The sequence below is a fragment of the Aedes aegypti genome, chromosome 3 (assembly GCF_002204515.2).
Source record: "Aedes aegypti strain LVP_AGWG chromosome 3, AaegL5.0 Primary Assembly, whole genome shotgun sequence".
NCBI lineage: Eukaryota > Metazoa > Arthropoda > Insecta > Diptera > Culicidae > Aedes > Aedes aegypti.
The window spans coordinates 244,153,068-244,175,726 of NC_035109.1; the positions used below are offsets into that span (position 1 = coordinate 244,153,068).

General features: G+C 38.5%; 1 protein-coding gene and 2 non-coding genes across 3 annotated transcripts in view; all 3 read left to right on the forward strand.

The window, feature by feature from the left end:
* LOC5566602 (matrix metalloproteinase-2) overlaps window positions 1-22,659 on the forward strand; it is a 269,084-nt gene that overhangs the window by 244,250 nt on the left and 2,175 nt on the right. The window contains exon 2 of the mRNA XM_001650948.2: window positions 15,727-15,828. Coding sequence (XP_001650998.2) covers window positions 15,727-15,828 — 102 coding nt within the window. The remainder of the gene's footprint in view (window positions 1-15,726; window positions 15,829-22,659) is intronic.
* On the forward strand, window positions 13,960-14,043 carry Trnal-uaa. Its single transcript has one exon. It is a non-coding gene; the product is annotated as a tRNA-Leu (tRNA).
* Trnar-acg lies at window positions 15,280-15,352 on the forward strand. Its single transcript has one exon. It is a non-coding gene; the product is annotated as a tRNA-Arg (tRNA).

Here is a 22,659-nt window from a genome sequence, read left to right on the forward strand (position 1 = left end):
ATACCTTCAGTTTTGGAGGTTTGGTTTTGGAGGAGAAGAATGTGGACCCGGCAGAACGTGGAACGCTATAAACGGAAACGGCAACAGCAGACCCGCCTCTTTCGGGAGAAAAAAACGCCGCCTGGAGGAGACGGAGTGCGAGGAGATGGAACAGCTGTGCCGGTCTCAAGAAACGCGTAAGTTCTATCAGAAGCTCAACGCATCCCGCAACGGCTCCGTGCCGCGAGCCGAGATGTGCAGGGATAAGGATGGGAGCATTCTGACGGACGAGCGTGAGGTGATCGAAAGGTGGAAGCAGCACTTCAACGAACACCTGAATGGCGCTGAGAGCACAGGCAATGAAGGACGAGACAACGGAGACAATGCCTTCGTCAGTACTGCGGAAGATGGAAACCAACCAGCCCCCACTTTGAGGGAGGTTAAGGATGCCATTCACCAGCTCAAGAACAATAAAGCAGCTGGTAAGGATGGTATCGGAGCTGAACTCATAAAGATGGGTCCGGAGAGGCTGGCCATTTGTCTGCACCGGCTGATAGGCACAATCTGGGAAACAGAACAGCTGCCCGAGGAGTGGAAGGAAGGGGTAATATGCCCCATCTACAAGAAAGGCGACAAGTTAGATTGTGAAAACTTTCGAGCGATCACCATTCTAAATGCGGCCTACAAAGTATTATCCCAGATCATCTTCCGTCGTCTGTCACCTGTAGTAAACGAGTTCGTGGGAAGTTATCAAGCCGGCTTCTTTGCCGACGTTCGTTCGACAACGGACCAGATCTTTACTGTACGGCAAATCCTCCAAAAATGTCGTGAATACCAGATCCCAACGCATCACCTTTTCATCGATTTCAAGGCGGCGTACGACAGTATCGACCGCGTACAGCTATGGAAAATCATGGACGAGAACAGCTTTCCTGGGAAGCTCACGAGACTGATAAGAGCGACGATGGATGGTGTGCAAAATTGTGTGAAGGTTTCAAGCGAACACTCCAGTTCGTTTGGATCCCACCGGGGACTACGACAAGGTGATGGACTTTCGTGCCTGTTGTTCAATATTGCGCTAGAAGGTGTTATGCGAAGAGCCGGGCTTAACAGCCGAGGTACGTTTTTTACGAGATCCAGTCAATTTGTTTGCTTCGCGGATGATATGGACTTCTTCGGCTGAACATTTGAAAAGGTGGCAGACCTGTACACTCGCCTGAAACGCGAGGCAGCAAAAGTTGGACTGGTGGTGAATGCGGCCAAGACAAAGTACATGCTAGCTGGTGGGGCCGAGTGCGTCAGGGCTCGCCTAGGTAGCAGTGTTAAGATAGACGGGGATACGTTCGAGGTGGTCGACGAGTTCGTCTACCTTGGATCCTTGCTGACGGCTGACAATAACGTTAGCCGTGAAATACGGAGGCGCATCATCAGTGGAAGTCGGGCCTACTATGGCCTCCACAAGAAGCTGCGGTCGAAAAAGATTCACACCCGCGTCAAATGTACCATGTACAAAACGCTAATGAGGCCAGTAGTCTTCTACGGGCATGAAGCGTGGGCGATGCTCGAGGAGGACCTGCAAGCACTTGGAGTCTTCGAACGTCGGGTGCTTAGGACGATCTTCGGCGGTGTGCAGGAGAACGGTGTGTGGCGGCGAAGGAGGAACCACGAGCTCGCCCAACTCTACGGCGAACCCAGTATCCAGAAGGTGGCCAAAGCTGGAAGGATACGATGGGCAGGGCATGTTGCAAGAATGCTGGACAGCAACCCTGTAAAGATGGTGTTCGCATCGGATCCGGTTGGTACAAGAAGGCGTGGAGCGCAGCGAGCTAGGTGGGCGGATCAAGTGCGTATCGATTTGGCGAGCGTGGGGCAGAACCGAGGATGGAGAGATGCGGCCACGAACCGAGTATTGTGGCGTGAAATTGTTGATTCAGTGTTATCTGTGTAGATGTTAACTAAATAAATGAAATGAAATACCTTCAGTAAAAATTCCATCAGTTTGAACGTGACTCATTGTACAATATAAGAGACGAATAAAAATAAACAATATTTTTTGTAGTTAATCCTACAAAAAAAAAAAAACACAAGCTTTTCCACACTCGTCAGCGATTTACTCCACACATCGTCAGCGATTTCTTCAAAAACGGTTTTTTTCTTCTACGGTGAACTTTTGAATTTTTCGACAAGAATTTAATTTTTTTCCGAGCATTGTTTGATCCTTGGAAGGCTACGGTCGCGCAAATGCTTGTTCTTGCGAAAGGCAAGCAGTGATGCAAGTTTATTAGTGTTACGCGTCTTATCCACGAAGTGCAGTGAGGGAGTATTACCGCGGTTAATACAGGTAGTAGTGTATGGTTCGGATGTATCAGGTAAATAAAAAAATATATTCAATACTCATTATCGCATGTTACCAATAATGCTCTAAATTGACGAATTGTGCTTTTCCTCTTTTACACCTTATCCTACTAACACAATCTGTCTATCCCGTGACGTCTATGCAGATAGTTTGGGTTCCCTGTATCTTCTTAACCTTCCAATCGTCACGCGGTTTGCCATCGTCAGAACCACTGCGCAGCTGTTGTGAACGAAAAGCGAGGTTTTTTCAGCGGTGTTGTACAAAAAACAACAGCGCGTCTGGAGGATTTTGTTCGAGAAGTTCGAGAATGAATTGTAAAATGCTTTAATTTCTTCTGAAACATACCCAGAAGAATCGCTTATGCTGTTCAAAGTAAAAAACCTCTAGAAATACTTAGATGAATCTTTGATGATCTTTTCGGAAAAATTCAAGGACGACATCCTAATACACCTCAAAGCTTTCTTATAATAGGCCTAGAGACGCTCTCACATTAAAATCTAACAAGATTTTATTTCTATTTTGTTCCATGCAATGAAAGGGCGACCGTAAATTACAATTTTTTACGTCCAAAAAAGACAAATTGCTATAACTTTTCGTAATCTCAATCGATTTATATAATATTTGGTTTAAGAGCCCCTCACTTGAATGGCTTAAGCCATTCGAAGTTTCGAACCTCCATGACAATCATAAAATTAGTTTTGAATAGAGCTAGAAATCTTAAATAGAAACTCTTGTCCCACTCGAAATTTTGCCTCTCTTTACTCTATGCTATTTGATGTGTAGCATGATGGGATTTTGTTCATTTTCATATTTAAGCACTTCTTCTGGGCCACCAATAGTAAAATAGCCCAACTATCGGAATTTCTTTACTAATTTGCACCTTATTCTATAGCAATCAATGGGATAATATTTCTCGTTGATTGGTGCCAAATTTGTTAAAATTAGTTGACATCAAGTGTAACACCAATGAACGAGTGTTTTTTTTAATACGTGGAGTGGAGTGACCATGACTCAGGATCTGAGTAGAAATCATTTACAATGTGGTCAGAAATCAACAGGTGCAGTGCGTAAAACTTTGTGAAGACAAGCAGCGATGTTTTTCGAATACTGTTTCCTTTTGTCATCACTTCACTCCAACATTTACCACCAGAACTTTTCCGATCCCGTTTCGACCAACAGGAAGGTGCTACATTTGGTCATCAAGATGTTATTTCAACTTGATCCACCCGGATGCAGCAAAACAAAAAAACAAGAAAAAAAATTCGATAAATATTGGTACCGCGCTGTGTCACTCGCATATCGTCACCACCGCGCAGATAGGAGTGACATGACCAATTTCGAGGCCAAAATGTTTGAAGACGTTCAAATTACCTGTTATACATTTTCTTCAAAAGCATAGATTATTCTGTTATGAAAACATTTTGAATAAGAATTACCATTAGTTTCGTATGACTAATAGGCTTATTAACTTACATTACAAAGAAAAAATATCTGAAGATGGTAAATAATCTTTATAAATGGAGTGATTGTGATCTTTTGTGGGTTATTTTGCTTGTAAAACTTTCCAAAGCAATCTTCCGACTTATGGCCACGAATTTACCCCAGTTACTCCTGCGAGCAACGCGAAGTCGCGATCCATCTTCACCGTCCGGGTCACGTACTGTTTACCTCTGGCTTTTGCGTTTCAACCCTTTGGGGCACGTAATTGAGCACACGCGATGAGATCGCCACCGTCCATATTGCATTGTCGTCGCCGGATATGCATTTCCTATGAACGGCCATCGATTCCGAGACGATGAACGTTTGACGGTTGAGATGATTCGGTCATCAACGAATAACACAAAACTGCGTTTTCATTGTAGAAAAATTGAGCATTTGGCATTGAAGATGTACCTTGATGCAACGCAAATTAAAACTTCGCAAATTATGATTGGACCAAAATTATCGCTGATTTCTACTATTAATAAATTGTTTGAGCCTCAGCCCTGAGTTTCAGAGCTCCTTTTACGGCGTTCATATAGTGAATTTGTTTAAATAGAGTTACACTACTTTTGATGAATTTCAGCAGCCTAAACCCCATTTGACATATTTTGAACATGAATGAATTACCAGACGTTTCAAATTGAGCATAATATCTACCTACACTCACAAAATATGACCAGCCCATGGTGGTATGCTGTTTTTCAACGACTTCACTTATTGTCATAACCTTATATAAATTTTGAGTAAACATACGTAAACTCGTTGATCTGACAAATTTTCCCAATTCTTTTAAATGATTGGAATTATTGGAATTTGTTATTGATTTTGAAGCTAAACGAGCTAGACCAAATATGTGGGAAAAACTATTTCAATTACATTTTTGACCAAAAGTTGTACCTGGGAAAAAGTACAATTTAGTTCTACCCCGTTATTATTTTTCAGTTCGTATTTCGTTCAATGTTTGCGAATTTTCCTCAAATCAATAACGTCAAAAATTATCGTCAACAGCGCCGTCTATGGTTGAAAATGTAATTCGAATCGTTTTCCCAATCAATTTTCTTAATAGCTTGTTTGAACTTGTTTAAAGTTGACGGATTCCTCTCTAGTTTTAACAGTAGCTCCTGGAGATCCAAGTGAACGTGTTTGGGGGATGTGATTAAAGATTTATGTAAATTAAACATCACGGGCAATCCTAGCGTTACATATTATATTACACATATTATATTAATATTAGGGGAAGGTGGTCCAATTCGGACCCTGTTCTAATTCGGACCATCAAACATTTCTCAATACTGGCGCTATTGTAAAGATCGTGTGTACCGTTTTTCTATCCATCGTCTGCCTAGGATCCAACACAAAACATTTTACGCCTTCCAGTTAATTCGTTTGATTTCTATGTTAGTTTGTTGTTTTGAAGTGCTCTAGTGTGCTATCGGTTAGCATTATTTCCAAGCCTCTGGAATTGACAATAATTCTCCAATCTTTCTGTGTTATTTCATAATCGAATCCCCCAAGCCTAAGCTTTCATCTGACCATATGGTTTTCAAATGTCTATGCACTGTTTGTACTCAACTAGTTTGAATATCTCAAAATGTGTATTGGTCCAATCCGGACCTCTTGCTTTTTCAACGAACGAAGTCTATTTCAAAAGCCAGAAAATCACGGAAGTTGTAATATTTATGGAAAGTGCCTTTGTTCCTGTTGTGGAAAAGTAAAAGTCTTCGAAAAATCTATGAAATACGGTAGTCAACAAAAAAAAAAGTAATCCATAAATCAGCTACTTGAAAATAATCTCTATTAATACCATTGCCTATTTTGGATGTAGCGTTCCAAATTTGTATGGCAATACGAAACAAAAAACAAAACATTAACGAGTGCTCAGAACAATACAACCAACTTTCTCTTACCCGATATAATGTTTTTTTTTTTAACATGAAAATAATCACTTTAATATAGCGTATTTTGACCCTAAAATGTAAGTATGTCGATACTTCTCCAACTCGATGTCCCAAGATTCGGTGCTGTCTCCTTCAGTTTCCCGAACAAGATAACCTTTTCAACCCGATATTTTCATGCCATGATTCTCACTCTTTCTCTATCTTTATCAACGAGATTTTAAGCCCTGAGCTAGTTCATCTCGGTACCAACGGCTTTACTTCTCTTCCGAAGGAAGTCGTCACAATAACTTTTTACATCATACGTGACTACCGTTGGGGATGGGATTCAATCCCAGGTCCTCGGCGTGGGAGTCGTGTTTTCCAACCACTACATCCGTCACTGATATGATTCTTTATTTGTTGAAATTTTACTATATTTTAAGCAAAAATGGCTTTTTATAATGTTTTTTGTCAAAATAACAAAAAGCTCCATAATTTAAAAAAAATATTTCCTTTATCTCGATATGTCCAATACGTCCAACGTTCAGTTTAAAATCGAGTTAGGGAAAGTTCACTGTACTAAATTTTGAATTAGTTTCACCCATGTTTTTAATGAAATTCACATTTTACTTGAGCTGGTTCTGACTTGAACTAAATTGGAATTTTTTGCGCATTGAATTAATTTGTCATGCTTGCGCTTATTGAAGAAGTCCAACAAGCTTTGATACCAAACGAATCGGTGTTTTATTTTTTAACTACCATAGCGTGGTCCGAATTGGAACAGGGTTGGTTCAATTCGGACCTTTTGCAGAACTTCGTTCAAACATGTCTAGCCATTTCCTGGTAGGAGATATCACAAAACTCTCTGAGACAAAAGTCCGCGCGCTAAATCAGGCTTTCAAGAAAACATAAAATTTTTCATGCTGTACATCATGCTGAAAAAATATGGCCGGAAAACTGTTACTAGGTCCGAATTGGACCATGTTCCCCTACATATTAATGAAATCTCATATAATCTTGTTATTGAAACGCTTAAACCATATACTAAGGTGTTTTATTCGGCCACACAAAACCATGCCAAGAAAGTCTATTCTAAAAATAATTATGAAGAACAAATTGAGTACCGAAGACTGCTATTTGCCAATCCAACCGACAGGCCCACAATCAAAAAGCAACGGGAAACCGGTAATTCTATTTGCACCGGGACACAGACCCACGTGTCCACGCCTACACTTACCGTAAAAAGACTCCCCAACTGTTGCTACTGTTTCCTTTCCAAGGACCTGCCTACCCGATTAGATTATTTGTTGCCTGAAGAAGGCAACAAAAAAAAAAAAAAAAACACAGCACACCGCTTCAATTATCGTTGGCTACCATTCTTCTTTTCAAGCGCTGTCCGTGTTTCTTCCTGGCAATTGTGGCAATCCTTCTCCGGCGATGGACGGGCGAGCAGCAAAAGGAATCGCCGAAACTTCCGGCGTTCGAACATCAGTGTGATGTTCGTTGCAATGGCACTTTTCACTTTGCGACTTGTTCGTAAATAGACCGTCGCCGCCGCAGAAGCAATCAACTGGTGGTCGGCCAGCTGTTTGTAAGGTGCCTCCGCATCCATATAGTCTTGCAAAGTTGAACCCCGACGACGACGGGTAAATGAATTGTACACCGACCGCAATCGAGAGCCAGCGCCCCTTAATTCAATTGCTATAAATTGATTTTTATTAGCAGCTAGGTCGACTGGTTGGCGGGGTTGAATTCCGTTTCTTTCGATAGGGTTTGACACTTGAATTTCAATTCCTTTGGTATTTTTTTTCCAATATTATGTATTTAAATCATCACATTCGTTCCATGTAAGAAGCACAAACATTCTACTGTTCTTAAGCTTTCCAATGGTATTTTCATGTCAGTTTTACTTACAACAACAAAAAATTACATAAGTGAATGTAAAACCGAATTCAGTAATATACTATTTAATTCCACTAGGCTGTATCCTTTGGCTCGATACCGCATGATAAAATTTAAAGGTATGCGAATTCCTCTCTAGTGAGGTGAAAGTAATTGATAAAAATCATATCCAAAGCGAAAAACTGAGTCTGAACAGACTTAACAATACAAATAATGAATAATATTTTTATTTCGTTCACATTTTCTCTAAAAAAACTACCAGAATACATGATATGACGTTTTTCGTATTTTTTAATGGCCATACTGTGCTTAGTAGAAGATGGAAGAGTTTTTTTTTGAACCCATACAACTCGTACGGAATGAAAAATTGCTGGAAAAACTTCACAGTCAATTTTCTCTCTTTTTTCATCCACAGTTCGTAAAAAGTAGTCCAAAATCGTCTATGTTCAATTTGTTTTCTGAATAACATGCCTTCTTGGCATTACATCCTCACTGGGATAGAGCCTGCTTTTCAGCGTAGTATTCAATGAGCACTTCCACAGTTATTAGTTGAGAGATTTCTTTGCCAATTACATGCTAACATGCCTATTAACGGTTTTAAAACTTCATATTAGAAAAAATTACAAGCAATCTATTGGTAAAAATCTAACCCTGACTAGTTCTTGACACAAGACATAATAAATTCATACAGTTACACCAAGGATTCTTAGGATAGATCCCACCATTGTTTGTTTAAATTACTCCCAAATTGACGCAGGCATCTCTAAAATAGTTTTTTGAACTATTTCTCTACGGAATCTGTCAAAAAAAGTCTCGTGAATCCTGTAGAAATTTCTTCAGGATACAATCTTAGTTTTCCTTCCAGTTATGTATGAATGAGTTACTACCAGCGCCATTATCCCGTATGGGTCATTATTCCGAACGTCACTACCCCGAATAAGCCATTACCTCGAATAATATGAGATGTACTGCAGTATTTCGTTTTGCGGGCAAAAATATTGACGATACTGTAATAAAAGATTGCCTCTTTATCCTTTTTTCTCCTTCTTTCATAAGTCAGCTGTTCTTCAGAACCTGTTGAAAACTATCTTCTTTTTCCTTCAATTGAAGTTTTTTTGGGCCTCTATGCCCAGTGAAGTCAAGAAAATTGATAATGCAATAAGATCATCGATCGGAGGAATCCTAACCCATCACTTCCAATATGGTATTGCTGAAAAGCTGTGCGTTCACCGCTATGTTGGCTTTTTGTTGGTGATCGTTTTTCAATTTTCGTTATCAAAAAATTGGGTTTTTTATGAACATTAGGTGTGCTATAGAATCACGTTTTTACAGTGATTGTTCACGCCATAGCTCCAAGCATTTTATCAGATGTTTGCTCTTCTTTTTTAAATAGACTTTTTTTCCGAGTTGTCGTAAGAAAAAAATAGCCACTAATACTTTCATATGTAAGCAGGCTTCCTTAAAACTTTCATTAAAGTTAATCCTGCGATAATTTTACTCAGAAATTTTCCCTACTTTCTCTTCTTGTGTTAAAACTGTCAGGTGTCTTATAGGAGGTTTTTGAGATAGGCTGTTCTTCAGAGCATTACAGTGAGGCTGTGTGAATCTCACTAGCACTAGAGGACAAAGCCAAACGTAACTTAGTATTTACTAAAAAGCAAGCTCTATGCTTGTCTTAAAAAAAAAATTCCATTTTTTTTTCAAGTTCGACGATATTGAAATCTACCAAACGAATCAAAATCTCATGTTCATTCTACCCACCATCTTTCCTCCAATCGTTTGGCAAAGCAATAATAACTAGTTGAAATGCCACATAACATATTTTTAAAATACCTTGTTTAGCCAAAGCCGTTTATATTTTCATGAGGAACCGTACCATTATCTTCCCAGCTTCTAAAGAGAATTGGTTTCAAAATGTTATGCATTCGAGGTAATGGCGTTTCGGGGTAATGATCCATTCGAGGCAATGGCTTTCGGGGTAGTGGCGTTCGGGGTAGAGTCATAGAGTCTAATAATCATACGGCATGAGTTCATGAATAATAGACTAACATTCATTGCAATGATTCCGTTTTAAACTACTCCAAAGATTTCTCAAGTAAATTTTCCTGGATTCCTCTACGTATATATATAAGATTTCCCTTAATTATACGTTGAATTTCTCATCAGATTCTTTCAAATATTTCCTCTTGAATTTCTTCAGGTTTTACACTCAGAATTTCTCTAGGAATTTGAGGGATACTGTCAACGCTTATTTCAGGAATCAATTCAAAATTATTTTCTTGGAGTTTCTTGGAGTATCGCCAAAATATTTCTTCAAGCATTCCTGCTAGAACTTTTTCTGGGACTTTGCGCCATACATGTTGCAGATTTATATCATGTTTTTTTTTTTCATTTTCGTTCTCTTTGTAGAAATTTTATTCGTGATTCTTATTGAATTGCATCTATGGATTTCTCCAAGAGTTCTTTTTTTCTCGGGGATATCTCTGAAAAAAAAAGAGGTGAAAATTCTTATAATATTCTTTCAAAAATTGTTTCTGGCCTTATTTTTAGGTTTCTTTTCATATTGTCAACAATAACTATTCCAAAAATCCAGAATTACTATTAAACCACCAATACTCCTTCAGAGGTTCATATAATTACTTCTATGTGTATTTCCTTAGAAAATTTGAACATTTATTATTTCAGGAATTTTTTTGACATTCCTTTGACTATGAAGATTTTTCTAAAGTTTTTTCCAAAGATTTCTACATATTTCTATAAGTATTCCTGAAGAATTTATCCAGAAGTTTCTCTATTAATTTGTCCTACGAATACTGCAAATGCTTTTTAAAGGAATTCTATAAGCATCTATCCAGTTTTTTTTCTAAATCTAAGAAAAAACAACGCAAAAATATTTTAATAATAAAATAGGTCATTTTCATTAGATAATTGCGATTTTCCATCAAGAACAATACGTGTTTGAGAGTATAAACCATATTTATCTTCACTTACTTATTTTTCTTGATGAAGAATCGCGAATAACTAGTGAAAATGGCCTATTCAGTTACCGAATTAATATTTTTTGCATTGAATTCGAATATGGCTACATCTAGAAAAATGATCATGATTATTATTATGGTTTAGAATAATTTCAAGACTCTTATTGTATTATCCGAACGTAATTATTTTGGCCAAAAATCAAAATTTTGAAAATTAACTAAAAGATGTTCTTAGAAAAACTTTTTTGTTAAACATTTCTCCATTATTAAACATTGTCCCAAACATCTGAATATTAAAAAATAAAATGAAAAGGGTGTTTTTGTGTAATTTAAAATATAAGATTTATTTTTGTTTTTTTAAATGAGAAAACGTAAAATATTTTCCCGTGTATATTATTTTCTTGTAGTCAAAACGGTTCACTACAACTTCTACATAAAACATTTTTCTCCAAAAACAACAGTTTTGTAGTTAGATTTTTTCAAATAAATGGCATGATAAAAACGCAAAGGCCTTTTCAAAAGTTATTCTTTAGTCAAAATGATCGATTTTTCTATGGAAAAACTTATTGTACCATGCCAAAAACATGTGCAATCGAAGATTATCGAGCACGGTTTTTCATATTTTCGACTTATTCTGGATGGAATTCGTCTAATGTATCATTGGAAGAATTCCTGTCTCAATATTAGGAGAATGTCTGAGAAACATATTCTAGGGAAGTCACAGTATTAATTCGTTGAGAAACCAACGCGAGATGTTTCAGATAAGCTGTGTTATAATACCTGGAGGATATTACAACACAACACTAGCTTCTGGTACTTGGTTGAGTTCTTAAAACTCTTGAAAATTATTAATTTTGTTTTCATGAATTTTAATGAACTTTTAAAGAAATCCCTAAATAACTCCAGAATGAATTTCTAAAAAACATTATTGGAACAAAAAAAAACACTGGAGGAAAAACTTTGAGATATTTTTGCAGGAACCGGTATAAGGTCTTTATTTATATAATTTTTGGAGTGATTCATAGCATAATTCGCACAAAATCCTTGAGAAAATTTCTAAACATTCCTCCCAGACTCTGAAGAATTTTACAAACTTCCTTGAAGAATTTCTATAGAAATTACTATGAATATCTTTAAACCACTCAAAGCAAATTACTGCAAAATACCATTAGGGCTGATTTCTTCACCTTCGCTTAATCAGTAAACCACGTTAACCAATATGATTAAACTAGGTTTAAGGCCTAAGCCCGGCCATTGTGGGGTTGAGGGGGATGAAATCGCCGACAATCTAGCAGGACAGGATGCAGTGCAGCTTCGAGCTTTGTTGGCCCTGAACCGTTCTGTGGTGTTTCTGAGTGCACTCTCAGGATGAAACTGAAAAATTGGGAAATGTCCATGGTAGAATCCAATTGGAATGCCACGGATACATCCAAGACTATATTGAATCTTAATAAAGGGAATCTTAGGGTAATAACTGGCCTGATGACCGGCCACTGCCGAAGTAAGTATCATCCTAAAAAGATAGGAAAAATCTAATCCTCTGAATGTCGTTTTTGTCAAGCTGAAAACTAAACTGCTGAGCATTTACTCTGCAACTGCGGAGCATTGCTTAATCGAAGAATGTTAACATTTGGAAAAAGGTTATTGGAGCCCTTGGAAATTTGACAAGGTAGTCCTAATAGGGTAATAGACTTTATAAAACGAGTTGAGCCAAATAAAATATGGGTCATACCACAATATTCCTAAATAATGGGAGCAGTGGTTAAAAGGCTCTACAGATGAGGAGAAAAAAAGGCCTAAGCGGGGGTGAATAAATCGGCTCTTAGAGTAATTTCTTGTGAAATTACTGTCTTAGATGAAGCTTCGAGATGTTTTAATGAATTTCCTGGTTCGGTGTAAATTATTTCTAAATTCCAGAAGGATAATAGCAATTCTGGAAGAATTTTCGAAGTTGTGACAGGTTTTTCGGAACAAACTTTTTGATCAGTCGCAAGTTGAAATTCATCGAGGATTTCCAGAGTAAATTGTAAGGAAATAGATTTCTGAAATACTCTAAGAAGTAATTAAAGGCAAAGTTCCAAAAGAGTTATCAGGATCAATTTCTTAAAGAAAGAAGAAATTAATCTGAAGGAAAATGAACAGGGCGAACTTTTTAATGAGCAGAAGATGGATGATTCTTAAAATGTATAACTTCTAAAGCGTAATTTAAGGTGTAATTCCTGATCAAGTAAGAGAAATTTCTTTAATATTATGTAAAAAACGATGGCATATTAGACTAATATTTGGAGAAATCCTTGTTCCTTGGTACAGTTACTAAAACAATTCATAATATTGCTACTGCCAAGAACGTTATTCTGGTATTTTCGAGCATAACATATCATATTTCATATCAAATTTTCTATTGGTTATCTGTCAAATCGTATACTTCAGGTTAATTATCATAACACCAAGTCTGAAAGACACCTTGCAAGAGCTGGTGTTCACCAAGGCAGCATTTTGGGGCCAATATTATACAATATTTTCACAGGTGACTTAACAGGTGAGTTATCTCAGTGATGTCAAAAAGCTTTGTTTGCGAATGACACGGGCCTCTCCACCAAAGGACGAAGCCTACGTGTCATCAATAGTAGATTGCAAAAAAGTTTTGGATGTTTTTTCTTCATACTTGAAAATAATGGAAGATTTCTCGTAATGCTTCCAAAACTTAACTTATACTATTCCCAAACCAAAAATGCTTTTTATTTGAAACCTTCATACTATTAAAAAATCAATAATTATGCTACAAAAATAGTTGGAGCCGTTAGAGTAATGTGATTATGAATTTTATTAGTTAATTTGCATTTTAACACTACGTGTTATAGACACATAAATCCGAAAAAAAACGTGATGAAACTGGTTACAACCCTTCCTAGTTCAATTTCTTCGCATACAGAATCAATTCAATAAAGAAAGTAATTTATTATGTCTGTCCAATGAATGATTCAACTTCTCGGAGACGTTCGTTGGGACGGACAAAGACGAAAGCGGAAAAAGTACGATGCACGTTAGTGTCTAGCCTAGTGGCGACACTTCTCCACCCTGTAGCTAGGCGAGCGAAAGGATTCCAAACTATCCTCCGCACCCACCATCGTCAACCAACACTGTTGTTGACTCAACGCGAACTCAATCTGCCCCGTTACTTTCGCCCTAAATCATCTTTATATAGTTCCATTAGATAAATTTCCCTTTCATTTGGCCTTTCCCGTGCGGCTAAAGTGGGAGGGTTGACTCCCAAAGCATTTTCCGAATTTCCGAATTTGCGTGTGTTTCATTTACAGCGGTACGGGATCAGCGATGGAATCGATGTTGGATTCTTGTACCGCTGTAATCACCCCGTCTTACACAAGTCAGGATGGCCGAGCGGTCTAAGGCGCCAGATTTAAGCTCTGGTTCCCGTAAGGGAGCGTGGGTTCGAACCCCACTTCTGACATCCTCTCTTTTTTGTTGAGGACAGGGTGAGGTGGAGTGTGACGGCAAGTCAAGCAAGCCATAATAAAATGCTATAACAAAACGATATTGTGGGGTCAATAAAGGGTTCATATGATTAGAATGGATTTGTGACGCTTGAGCATTTGAAGATACCTGTTACATAATAGATAACGCATACATCATATCAAGTAATCAATCAGTTACCAATCAGGGTTTATATGAAAGCTCAAACATGCAAGTACGGAAGGTGATAAAAAATGGACTGAAATAATTTATCCGTAGAAATCAATCAATAAATTAAAAAAATAACGTTTGATCTTAGGAAATAAAGATTAGCAACTGTCGTTTCACAGTATATCAGGCCACAGTTTTTCGCATAAAGACGCAGAAACTGAAATATTTCAGAAATCAAGTTTAGTTCTAACAAGAATAAACTATTCCAATAGGACCAGTACCGGGTGTATCTTTCATATTATGGTGATGCTATTGCCATTCTACTGACCGCTCATTAATTTATACTGAGCTAGAAATAAAAACATATTTGCTTGGTAGTTGAGGCTCCCCCGATGCTAATTGAATGGTGTAGCGAAGCGACTGTGAAAACATGCGAGTGTGAAGCTCTAATACATCTCTGGCGTTCACTTGGAAACGATTTTCTTCATTATCGACATGTTTGCCTCTTGTTGGGGTGAAGCCATGCTGTTTCAGTGTGTGTCGTTTGACAAATGAATTTGTCTACCTCTCGAGAGCGAGCATTTGAATTCAGTGATGCCGGTATCAGCTGATTTCTCACAAACTATCAATAATTCAAGTCTAGTTTTTTTTATATTTTTAATTTGATGTTTCGTAGATTGGCATTGATTGTGTTCGTTAGAGTCTAGCAATCAAATGGAGTTTATATTGATGAACACGTTTAGTCAAGTTCGTACCTAGGTGTGTTCAATATCAATTAGTATTCCATATTTATGGTTTTATATTCCATGTGTTCCGCCTTTCAATAACGTTAACCGTTGCACGGATATGATTACACACAGTGTCTAGCGTAGCGTGTTGGTATCAGCAGAGGGTTCCAAGCTCGTTTTGAAATATTTCAGCTCTCTTTCGCTCTGCACATGCACTACGAAATCATCAGCCACAGTTCATTTCCCCTCATGTGTAGCATTTTGTGCGCATGACAGCTTTTTTTGTTTCACTGGTGTAGAATTCCTTGCTGTGTAGATAGTTAGCGGATCAACAGGGTCCTGTGGCGCAATGGATAACGCGTCTGACTACGGATCAGAAGATTCCAGGTTCGACTCCTGGCAGGATCGATCTTTTTTAGGTTTGTAACATTTCCTGACCCATGGTGCTCGAAGAATGGGGTGGGGTCAATTTAGAACGGGTCAGTTTCATGTTAAAAGATTCGGGCGGGGGTACACATTTGGAATTCAGAATTAGCAGGAAGAAGCAGAAGAATAATCAAAATCTGATCTCTTGTGATGTAAACGCAATGGAAATAGGATCGTAAAATTTTACCTGGCTTCTAGGGAGGAACGCATGGAAGTCGTTTTCTGTGTTCGACCAATCAATCCGTGCTTCGGATGTGTCATGAATATTTGAATTGCATTCCGGAAACGGTTCTAATCTTCGTTCGCTCGATTGATGACGTTCTTTTTCTTTTTTCTTTTGTTTCTGTCCATTTCAGCAAAACTACTTGATGGAGTTTGGTTATTTGCCCAAGTCGAACATCGAAACGGGCAATTTACGGACAATGGAGCAGCTGCAGGAAGCGGTGCGATTGTTTCAGGTGAGTTTATTATTGTCGCTTAATTTCAATTTCATTTTTAGGAATAGCTGCCAAATAGCACGGAGGTTATCATGAGAAGGTTTTCAATAATTTCCTAATAAAATTCCAGAGATGAATCTGCAGAAACTAATCGATATATTGAACCGAATATTTTTTTTGAAATTTCAATGTAGTGCACACGTGCACACCTACTCTTAAAGATATTCTAGAAGACATTGCGTAATTTTACAAGAGTTGTTAAATAAATGAAAATAAAATTTTAGGTTATTCCTTAAAAGTTGTTCATGTTTTATTGACACAGAGGCAAGGGCAACTACTTAGTACTTAATATTTTGAATGAATTGTTTTAGCATCTCTTCCAACAACCAATAATATTTCGAATATTTTTTTTTCCGAGAAACATCCAATAATTCTAATAATATTCGTAAAATTAACTTATAAGATTTGTCTATTAAATTAAAGTTTTATTTTTCAGAAAATGTTCTGAGAAATCAAAAGACGAATTCTTAGAACATTTTGCCAAGATATCTTCTAGAAGCCTATAATTCTCAACAAAAGCTTATTTGGGATGTTACCAAGAATTTCAAATAGATTGTTATGGAATCCTGATGAACAATAAAGACTTATAATACTTATATCAATTAAGATTTCACGGAAATTTGACCCTTGGTCACTTGAGCCTTGGATTTATAAATCCTGCTTTGAAATCTGTCCAGAACCCGTCTGGTATTTTGTTATAATCACACTTGGGATTATGTGGTTTGTGCAAGAATGCCAATATTTCAATGGAATCCTGTTCTGTCAACTTGGAAATGATAGAGCCCCAGTCTACACATTTTTTTGTAGATGTTTTAGAGGTACTAATAAAAAAAAATCAACCTCATCGAGTGTAAAGTAATGTACAATTCAATGCAGAACAATTTAAAAAAGTTTTCGACTGATAAATTTGAGGGGACCATCATAGTCACCATGAAATTTTCGTTTTTATATGATTCCATGTGTCGATATCGAATAATGGAACATCGACTCATGGGGGTTTCACTGTAATTCCTCGCAAATGCTCCAGAGTTCCTATAGGAGCTCTACTGAAGTTGCTTCGAAACATTCACTACATTACCTCCGGGAGTTTGTTCAGAGTTACTCAGGAAATTTCTCAAAAGTTTCTCTGTAAGTTTACCTATACTTCCGCCTGGAATTCCTCCAAAGTTCCTCTAGATTTTTTTTAAATCCTTTAACAAATTCTTCCGGATTACCTCTGGCATTTCTTCTGGATTTAATCCAGCAACGTCCTCCAGATTTCCACCAGAAATTATTCTGGATTGCTTCCAGAAATTCCTCTGAAGTTTCTACAGCAATTCCTCTAGAATTTCTGGAAAGTTCCTCCGGAGTTTCTTCCCAACGGTGGAAATTGCTTCGAATGTTCTTCTTAGTTTCTCCAGGATTTTCCCCGGAATTTGTCAAGCAATTACCCCGGAGTTCCTCCAGAAACACATCCGGAGTTTCTCCAGCAACGCCTCCTGAATTCCTTCAGAAATTGCCTCATAGTTCCTCCAGGATTTCTTTTGGAGATTCTCTAGGATTTTGTCCAGAGTTCCTACAGGATTTTTTTTTAGAATTTCTCCTGGAATTTCTTCGAAGATTCTTCTCTAGAATTTCCTCCAGAATTCTTTCAGCAATTCTTTTTGATTTTATCCAGCATATCCTCCGAAGTTCCTCCAAAGCTTCAGGAGAAACTCAGGAGAAATTGCTGAAGTAACTCCGGAAGAATTGCTGGAGGACCTACAGAGCAATTCTGGACAATCTTCAAAAGAAAATCCTGGAGGAACTACGTATTAATTCATAGAGGAACACCGGAGCTTGGAAAATATCTCCGGAGGAATTTCTGGTGGAAATCGTTGAGGAAAATCCTCGGCCCCAGAGGAAAACCTTGTAAAAACCTTAAAAGGAACTCTTAGGAGAAATCCCCGCAAATATTTATGGATGAAATCCCTAGAGGAATCCCTGAAGAAAATCCCTGGATTATTCTCTGGCGGAAATTTTCGAAGAAGTTCTTGGAAGAAATCTCCGAGGCATACCTGGAGGAAATCCTCAGAGGAATTCGTTCTATTATAAATCCCCTGGAGAAAATTTCCGAAGAGGTCTTGGAGGGCATCCTTAAAATTCCCGATGGAATTATTGTTTGAAATTCTCGGAGAAATTTCAGGAGTTTACTCCCGGAAGAATTCTTGAGGGAAATCCTCGGAGGAATTCTATGGAAAAACCTCTGGATAAAATCCCAGAAGGAGTTAGTTGAGAAAATCTCCGGAGGAATTTCTTGAGGAAAACCCCAGAGGTATTTCTGGAGCAAATGTCCGGAGGAATTGCTATTGCAGAACTCCTGAGGAATTCATGAAGACAATCCCTGGAAGAGTTCTTGAGGAAAATCCCCTGAGGAATGCTTTGAAAAAAATCCGGAGGATTTTTTGGAGTAAATCATCAGAGGATCTTCTGGAGGATATACTCGGAGGAATTACTGGATGATATCGCTGGAGAAATTTCTGGACGAATTCCCCAGAAGTATTTCTGGAGTAATTGCTGATGAAATCCTTTTAACATTCTTGGAGAACATCCCGTAGGAGATCTCCGGAAGAATTCTTGGAGCAGTTTCTGGACGAAATCCTAGAGGAATTTCTGGACGAGATCCCCAGAAGAATTCCTGGAGGAAATCCCAGGAGGTGTTACGGGAGAATATCCTCGGAGGTGCTTCTTGCGGAAATCCCCAGAACAATTCCTGGGGAAAATCTCCGGGAGGAATTTTTGGACGAAATCTTCAGAGGACATTTCTGGAGAAAATTCCCGGATGAGTTTCTGGGGATATCGCCGGAAGAATACTTGAAATCCTCGGAGGAATTTCTGAATAATTTCTAGAAAATAATCCTGCAAAAAATCCCCGGAGAAATTCCTGGTTTAAATCCCAAGAGAAATTCGTGAAGGATGTCTCTTAAAAAATCCCCGAAAGGAGTTCTGGAGAAAATCCTCAGATGAATTTCTTTATGAATTTCTGGACGAAATCCCCGAGTAAATCCTGGACCAAATCGCCAGAGGAATTGCTATCGGAAATCCTCTGAGAAATTCCTGGAGAAAATCTCTGGAAAAAATCCTGGTGCTAATCCCCAGAGATACTCCTTGGAGAAATCTTCGGATAAATTCTCTGAAAAAGTCTCCGAAGGAATTTCTGGAGAAAATCCTCGAAGGAACTTCCTAATGAATTTCTAGACAAAATCCCTGGAGACGCTCTTGGAAAAATCTTCGGAGAAAATTCCCGGAAGAATTTCTGGACGGAATCCACGAAGAAATTTCTAAAGGAAATACATACCCAAATTAATTCCTGGAGTGAATCTCTGTAGAAATTCCTGCAGTAAATACCAGGATGAATGGTTGAAAGAAATTCCTGGAGAAAATCCCAGGAGTAAATGTTGGGAGATATCCCTGGAGGATTCTTTTAAATTCCCAGAGGATTTCCTGGAAGAAATCTCCGGAGAAAATCTTGGTGCAAACTCCAAAGAGCTTCCCGGAGTAATTTTTGTTTTAAATTCTCTGAAAAATCCCCTAAAGAATTTCTTGTCAAAATCCTCAAAGGAATTACTTAATTGAATCCTTGAAGGTATTTATTGATGAAATCTTTGGAGATGCTTCTAGAATAAATCCCCGGAAGAATTTCTGGAAAAAAAAATCTCCGGACAAATTTCTGGAGAGCATCTCCGGAGGAATACCTGGAGCAAATCACCAGAGGAGTTTCTGTAGGAAATCCTAGGATAAATTCCAGGACGAAATCCCTAACAGATATCTAGGATAAAATCCCCGAAAAAAAAAATTCTTGGTTTAAATCCTAATTCTTGGAGGAAATCACCGGAAAAACTCTCTGAAATTCTGAAGAAATTCCTCATAGGAATTTTTCCAATAAATTCCTGGATGAGATCCCCAGAGAAAATCCTGAACGAAATTTTCGGAGGACTTGCTATTGGAAATCCTATGACAAATTCCTGGAGAAAATCCCACAGGAGCTCTTGGAGGAATTCTTGGAATATATCCGCCGAGGAATTTCTGTACGGCTCCACCGGGAATTCCTTCGGATTTTTGCCACAGTTTCTCCAAGAATTTAATCGGAGTTTCTCCAGTAATCCTCCAATAGTTCCTCGGAAACCTTCCGGAGTCCCAATAGTAATCCTTCTGGTGTTACTCAGATAATTCTCCTAGATTTCCTCCGGGAAATCCTCCAGAGTTTAAATAGATGAAAACCGAATTTAATACTATACCATTTAATTCCACTAGAGTTTAAACTAAAGCACTAAATTCGGTATTTCATCTACTTATAGGTATTCCACAAAACAGCTCGAAGATTTATTAACTCCAGAGTTTCTCCAAGAAATTCTCAAAAGTTCCTTCGGGAATTTCTCACGAGTTACTCCTAAACTTTCTTCAGAGTTCCCTGGAATTCTCCAGAAATTCCTTACTTCCGAAAATTCCTTCGGATTTCCTCCAGCAGTACCTATGGATTTCATCCAGCAATTCCTTGGAACTTCCTCCGGAGTCCCACTAGGAATTACTGCAAAGTTCTTCCATAACTCCGAAGTTCCTTTCGATTTCCTTTGTGAAGTAACTCTAGAGTTTTTTTTAGATATCCTCCAGAAATTCCTTCATAGTTCCTCCGGGATATCATTCGGAGCTCCACCGGTAATTCCCTCATTTTTTTCTTCCTGGTTCTTCCAGCTATTCCTCGGGATTTCCTTCAGTAATTTCTTCGTTTGTAGTTTCTCCAGAAAATTCTTCCGGGTTTTTTTCCAGGAATTCCTCTGGAGTTTCACTGAATATTTCTTCAGACTTCCTCCGGAAATATTCCACAGTTTTTTATGGAGTCCCTTCAGCAATTCCTCCGAAGTTCATCTGGAGCTCCACCGAAAATTCTTCAGTTCTTCCGGAAAAGTCTCAAGAGCTCCACCGAGAATGCCTTCGGTGTTCTGTCGGGAATTCTTTCGGAGCCCAGCCAGAGTTTTTTTTCAAAGCTCCACGAATTCTACCGAGATTCACCCGTATACTCTTTCAGAGTTCCTTAGAAATTCTTCAGGTTTAATCAGAATGAAGATGTTTACAGCACGAGTCGTACGTTTATTCAACGTGGCTTTCCGAGTTGGATAATTACGACGAGTGCTGTAAATGTCGAGTTTTGCGCCGAGTTGCGTACAATATTTTTTGCAATTTCATGAGGATTTTCAAGGAATCCTCAGAAAAACTCATCAATCAATAAGAATTTTGTTCAAAGTCGTTTATTGTTACATCTAGGAACAAGAATCTTGCAAGAAATCTTCTACATGTTTACGAGGTAGCATTCTCCCAGAAGATAATGAAGAAATCGAGTCCTTCGGAAACCTTTCAGAATTCAGAATACACGAGTCAATATATCAAAGCTGGTGAGCTGGATGAAGCCCCTCTTGAGGACTGCTGGTGAACAGTGAAATGAGCCATTAACAATGCAGCTGCGAGCAACGTCGGGTACGTGGGACGGAGTCGACGGAACGATTGGTTCGACGAGGAATGTAAGCAGATTCTGGAGCAAAAGAATGTAGCGCGGGTGGTCATGCTGCAACAAGGGACCCGACAGAACGTGGAATGTTATAGACGGAAGCTGCAACAGCAGATCCGCTTCTTTCGGGACAAAAATCGCCGCCTGGAGGAGACGGAGTGTGAGGAGATGGAACAGCTGTGCCGGTCTCAAGAAACACGTAAGTTCTATCAGAAGCTCAACGTAATTCACAACGGCTTCGTGCCGCGAACCGAGATGTGCAGAGATAAGGATGGGATCATTTTGACGGACGAGCGTGAGGTGATCGAAAGGTGGAAACAGCACGTCGACGAACATCTAAATGGCGCTGAGAGCACAGGCAATGAAGGCCGGCACAATGGAGGAAATGCCTTCGTCGGTACTGCGGAGGATAGAAACCAACCAGCCCCTACTTTGAGGGAGGTTAAGGATACAATTCACCACACACTAAAAAAATCTCAATTTTGACTGTGACACATTGGCGAGATCTGACTTAATGATCCATGACGCAAATTGGAATCTGATTCAATTTTACGTCATATAAGAAATAAACGCGATTATCAACTTTGTCAAATCAGCATTAAAACATTTCTGACACATTCTCGCAATATTCAAATGCTGAACTCATTTTTGAGGCATAAATCTTGTAAATTTACAAGAACGGCGATACAACCACGTTAGCTCCAGTGATCTCAAACGTCATCCATGTTTTGCAGTCAGACAAAATGATTACATTCCTCGTAAACGAATTATTTTTTCTTGCTGCCATCGGAACAACAGAGCTCAACAATATCGCAATATGGAAGCATCGAACACAGAAATAAATATTCATTGGGACTACTACCGAATGAAATGGAATTGTGACGATCAAGGGATGAGTGTTTAGATGGCAGAATATTGTCTCGGTGTATAGTGATCTGGAAGCCGGAAATATAGACATGAAATCTGTGCATGATATATAGTTTCACTCATTAAACACATGATATTGTGGAAGATATGCGAAGTTTTCGCAAAGGTATTCTCTCTACAGCGCACTATTTCGGATCAGAAGAAATATCGACGGTCCTTTGGATTTTCCTGCTACGATATCAAACATTGTTGATTGAGGTTATGTTGGCAACGAAAATACGTATACGTGTAATATTACAAGAATGACTTTATGCCGAGTAATTTTACAAATCTGTTTGATATGGCCTCGTGTAAAAATAAGTTCAACCCTAATTTTGTGTCATTTGACTCGCTTTAATATGTCG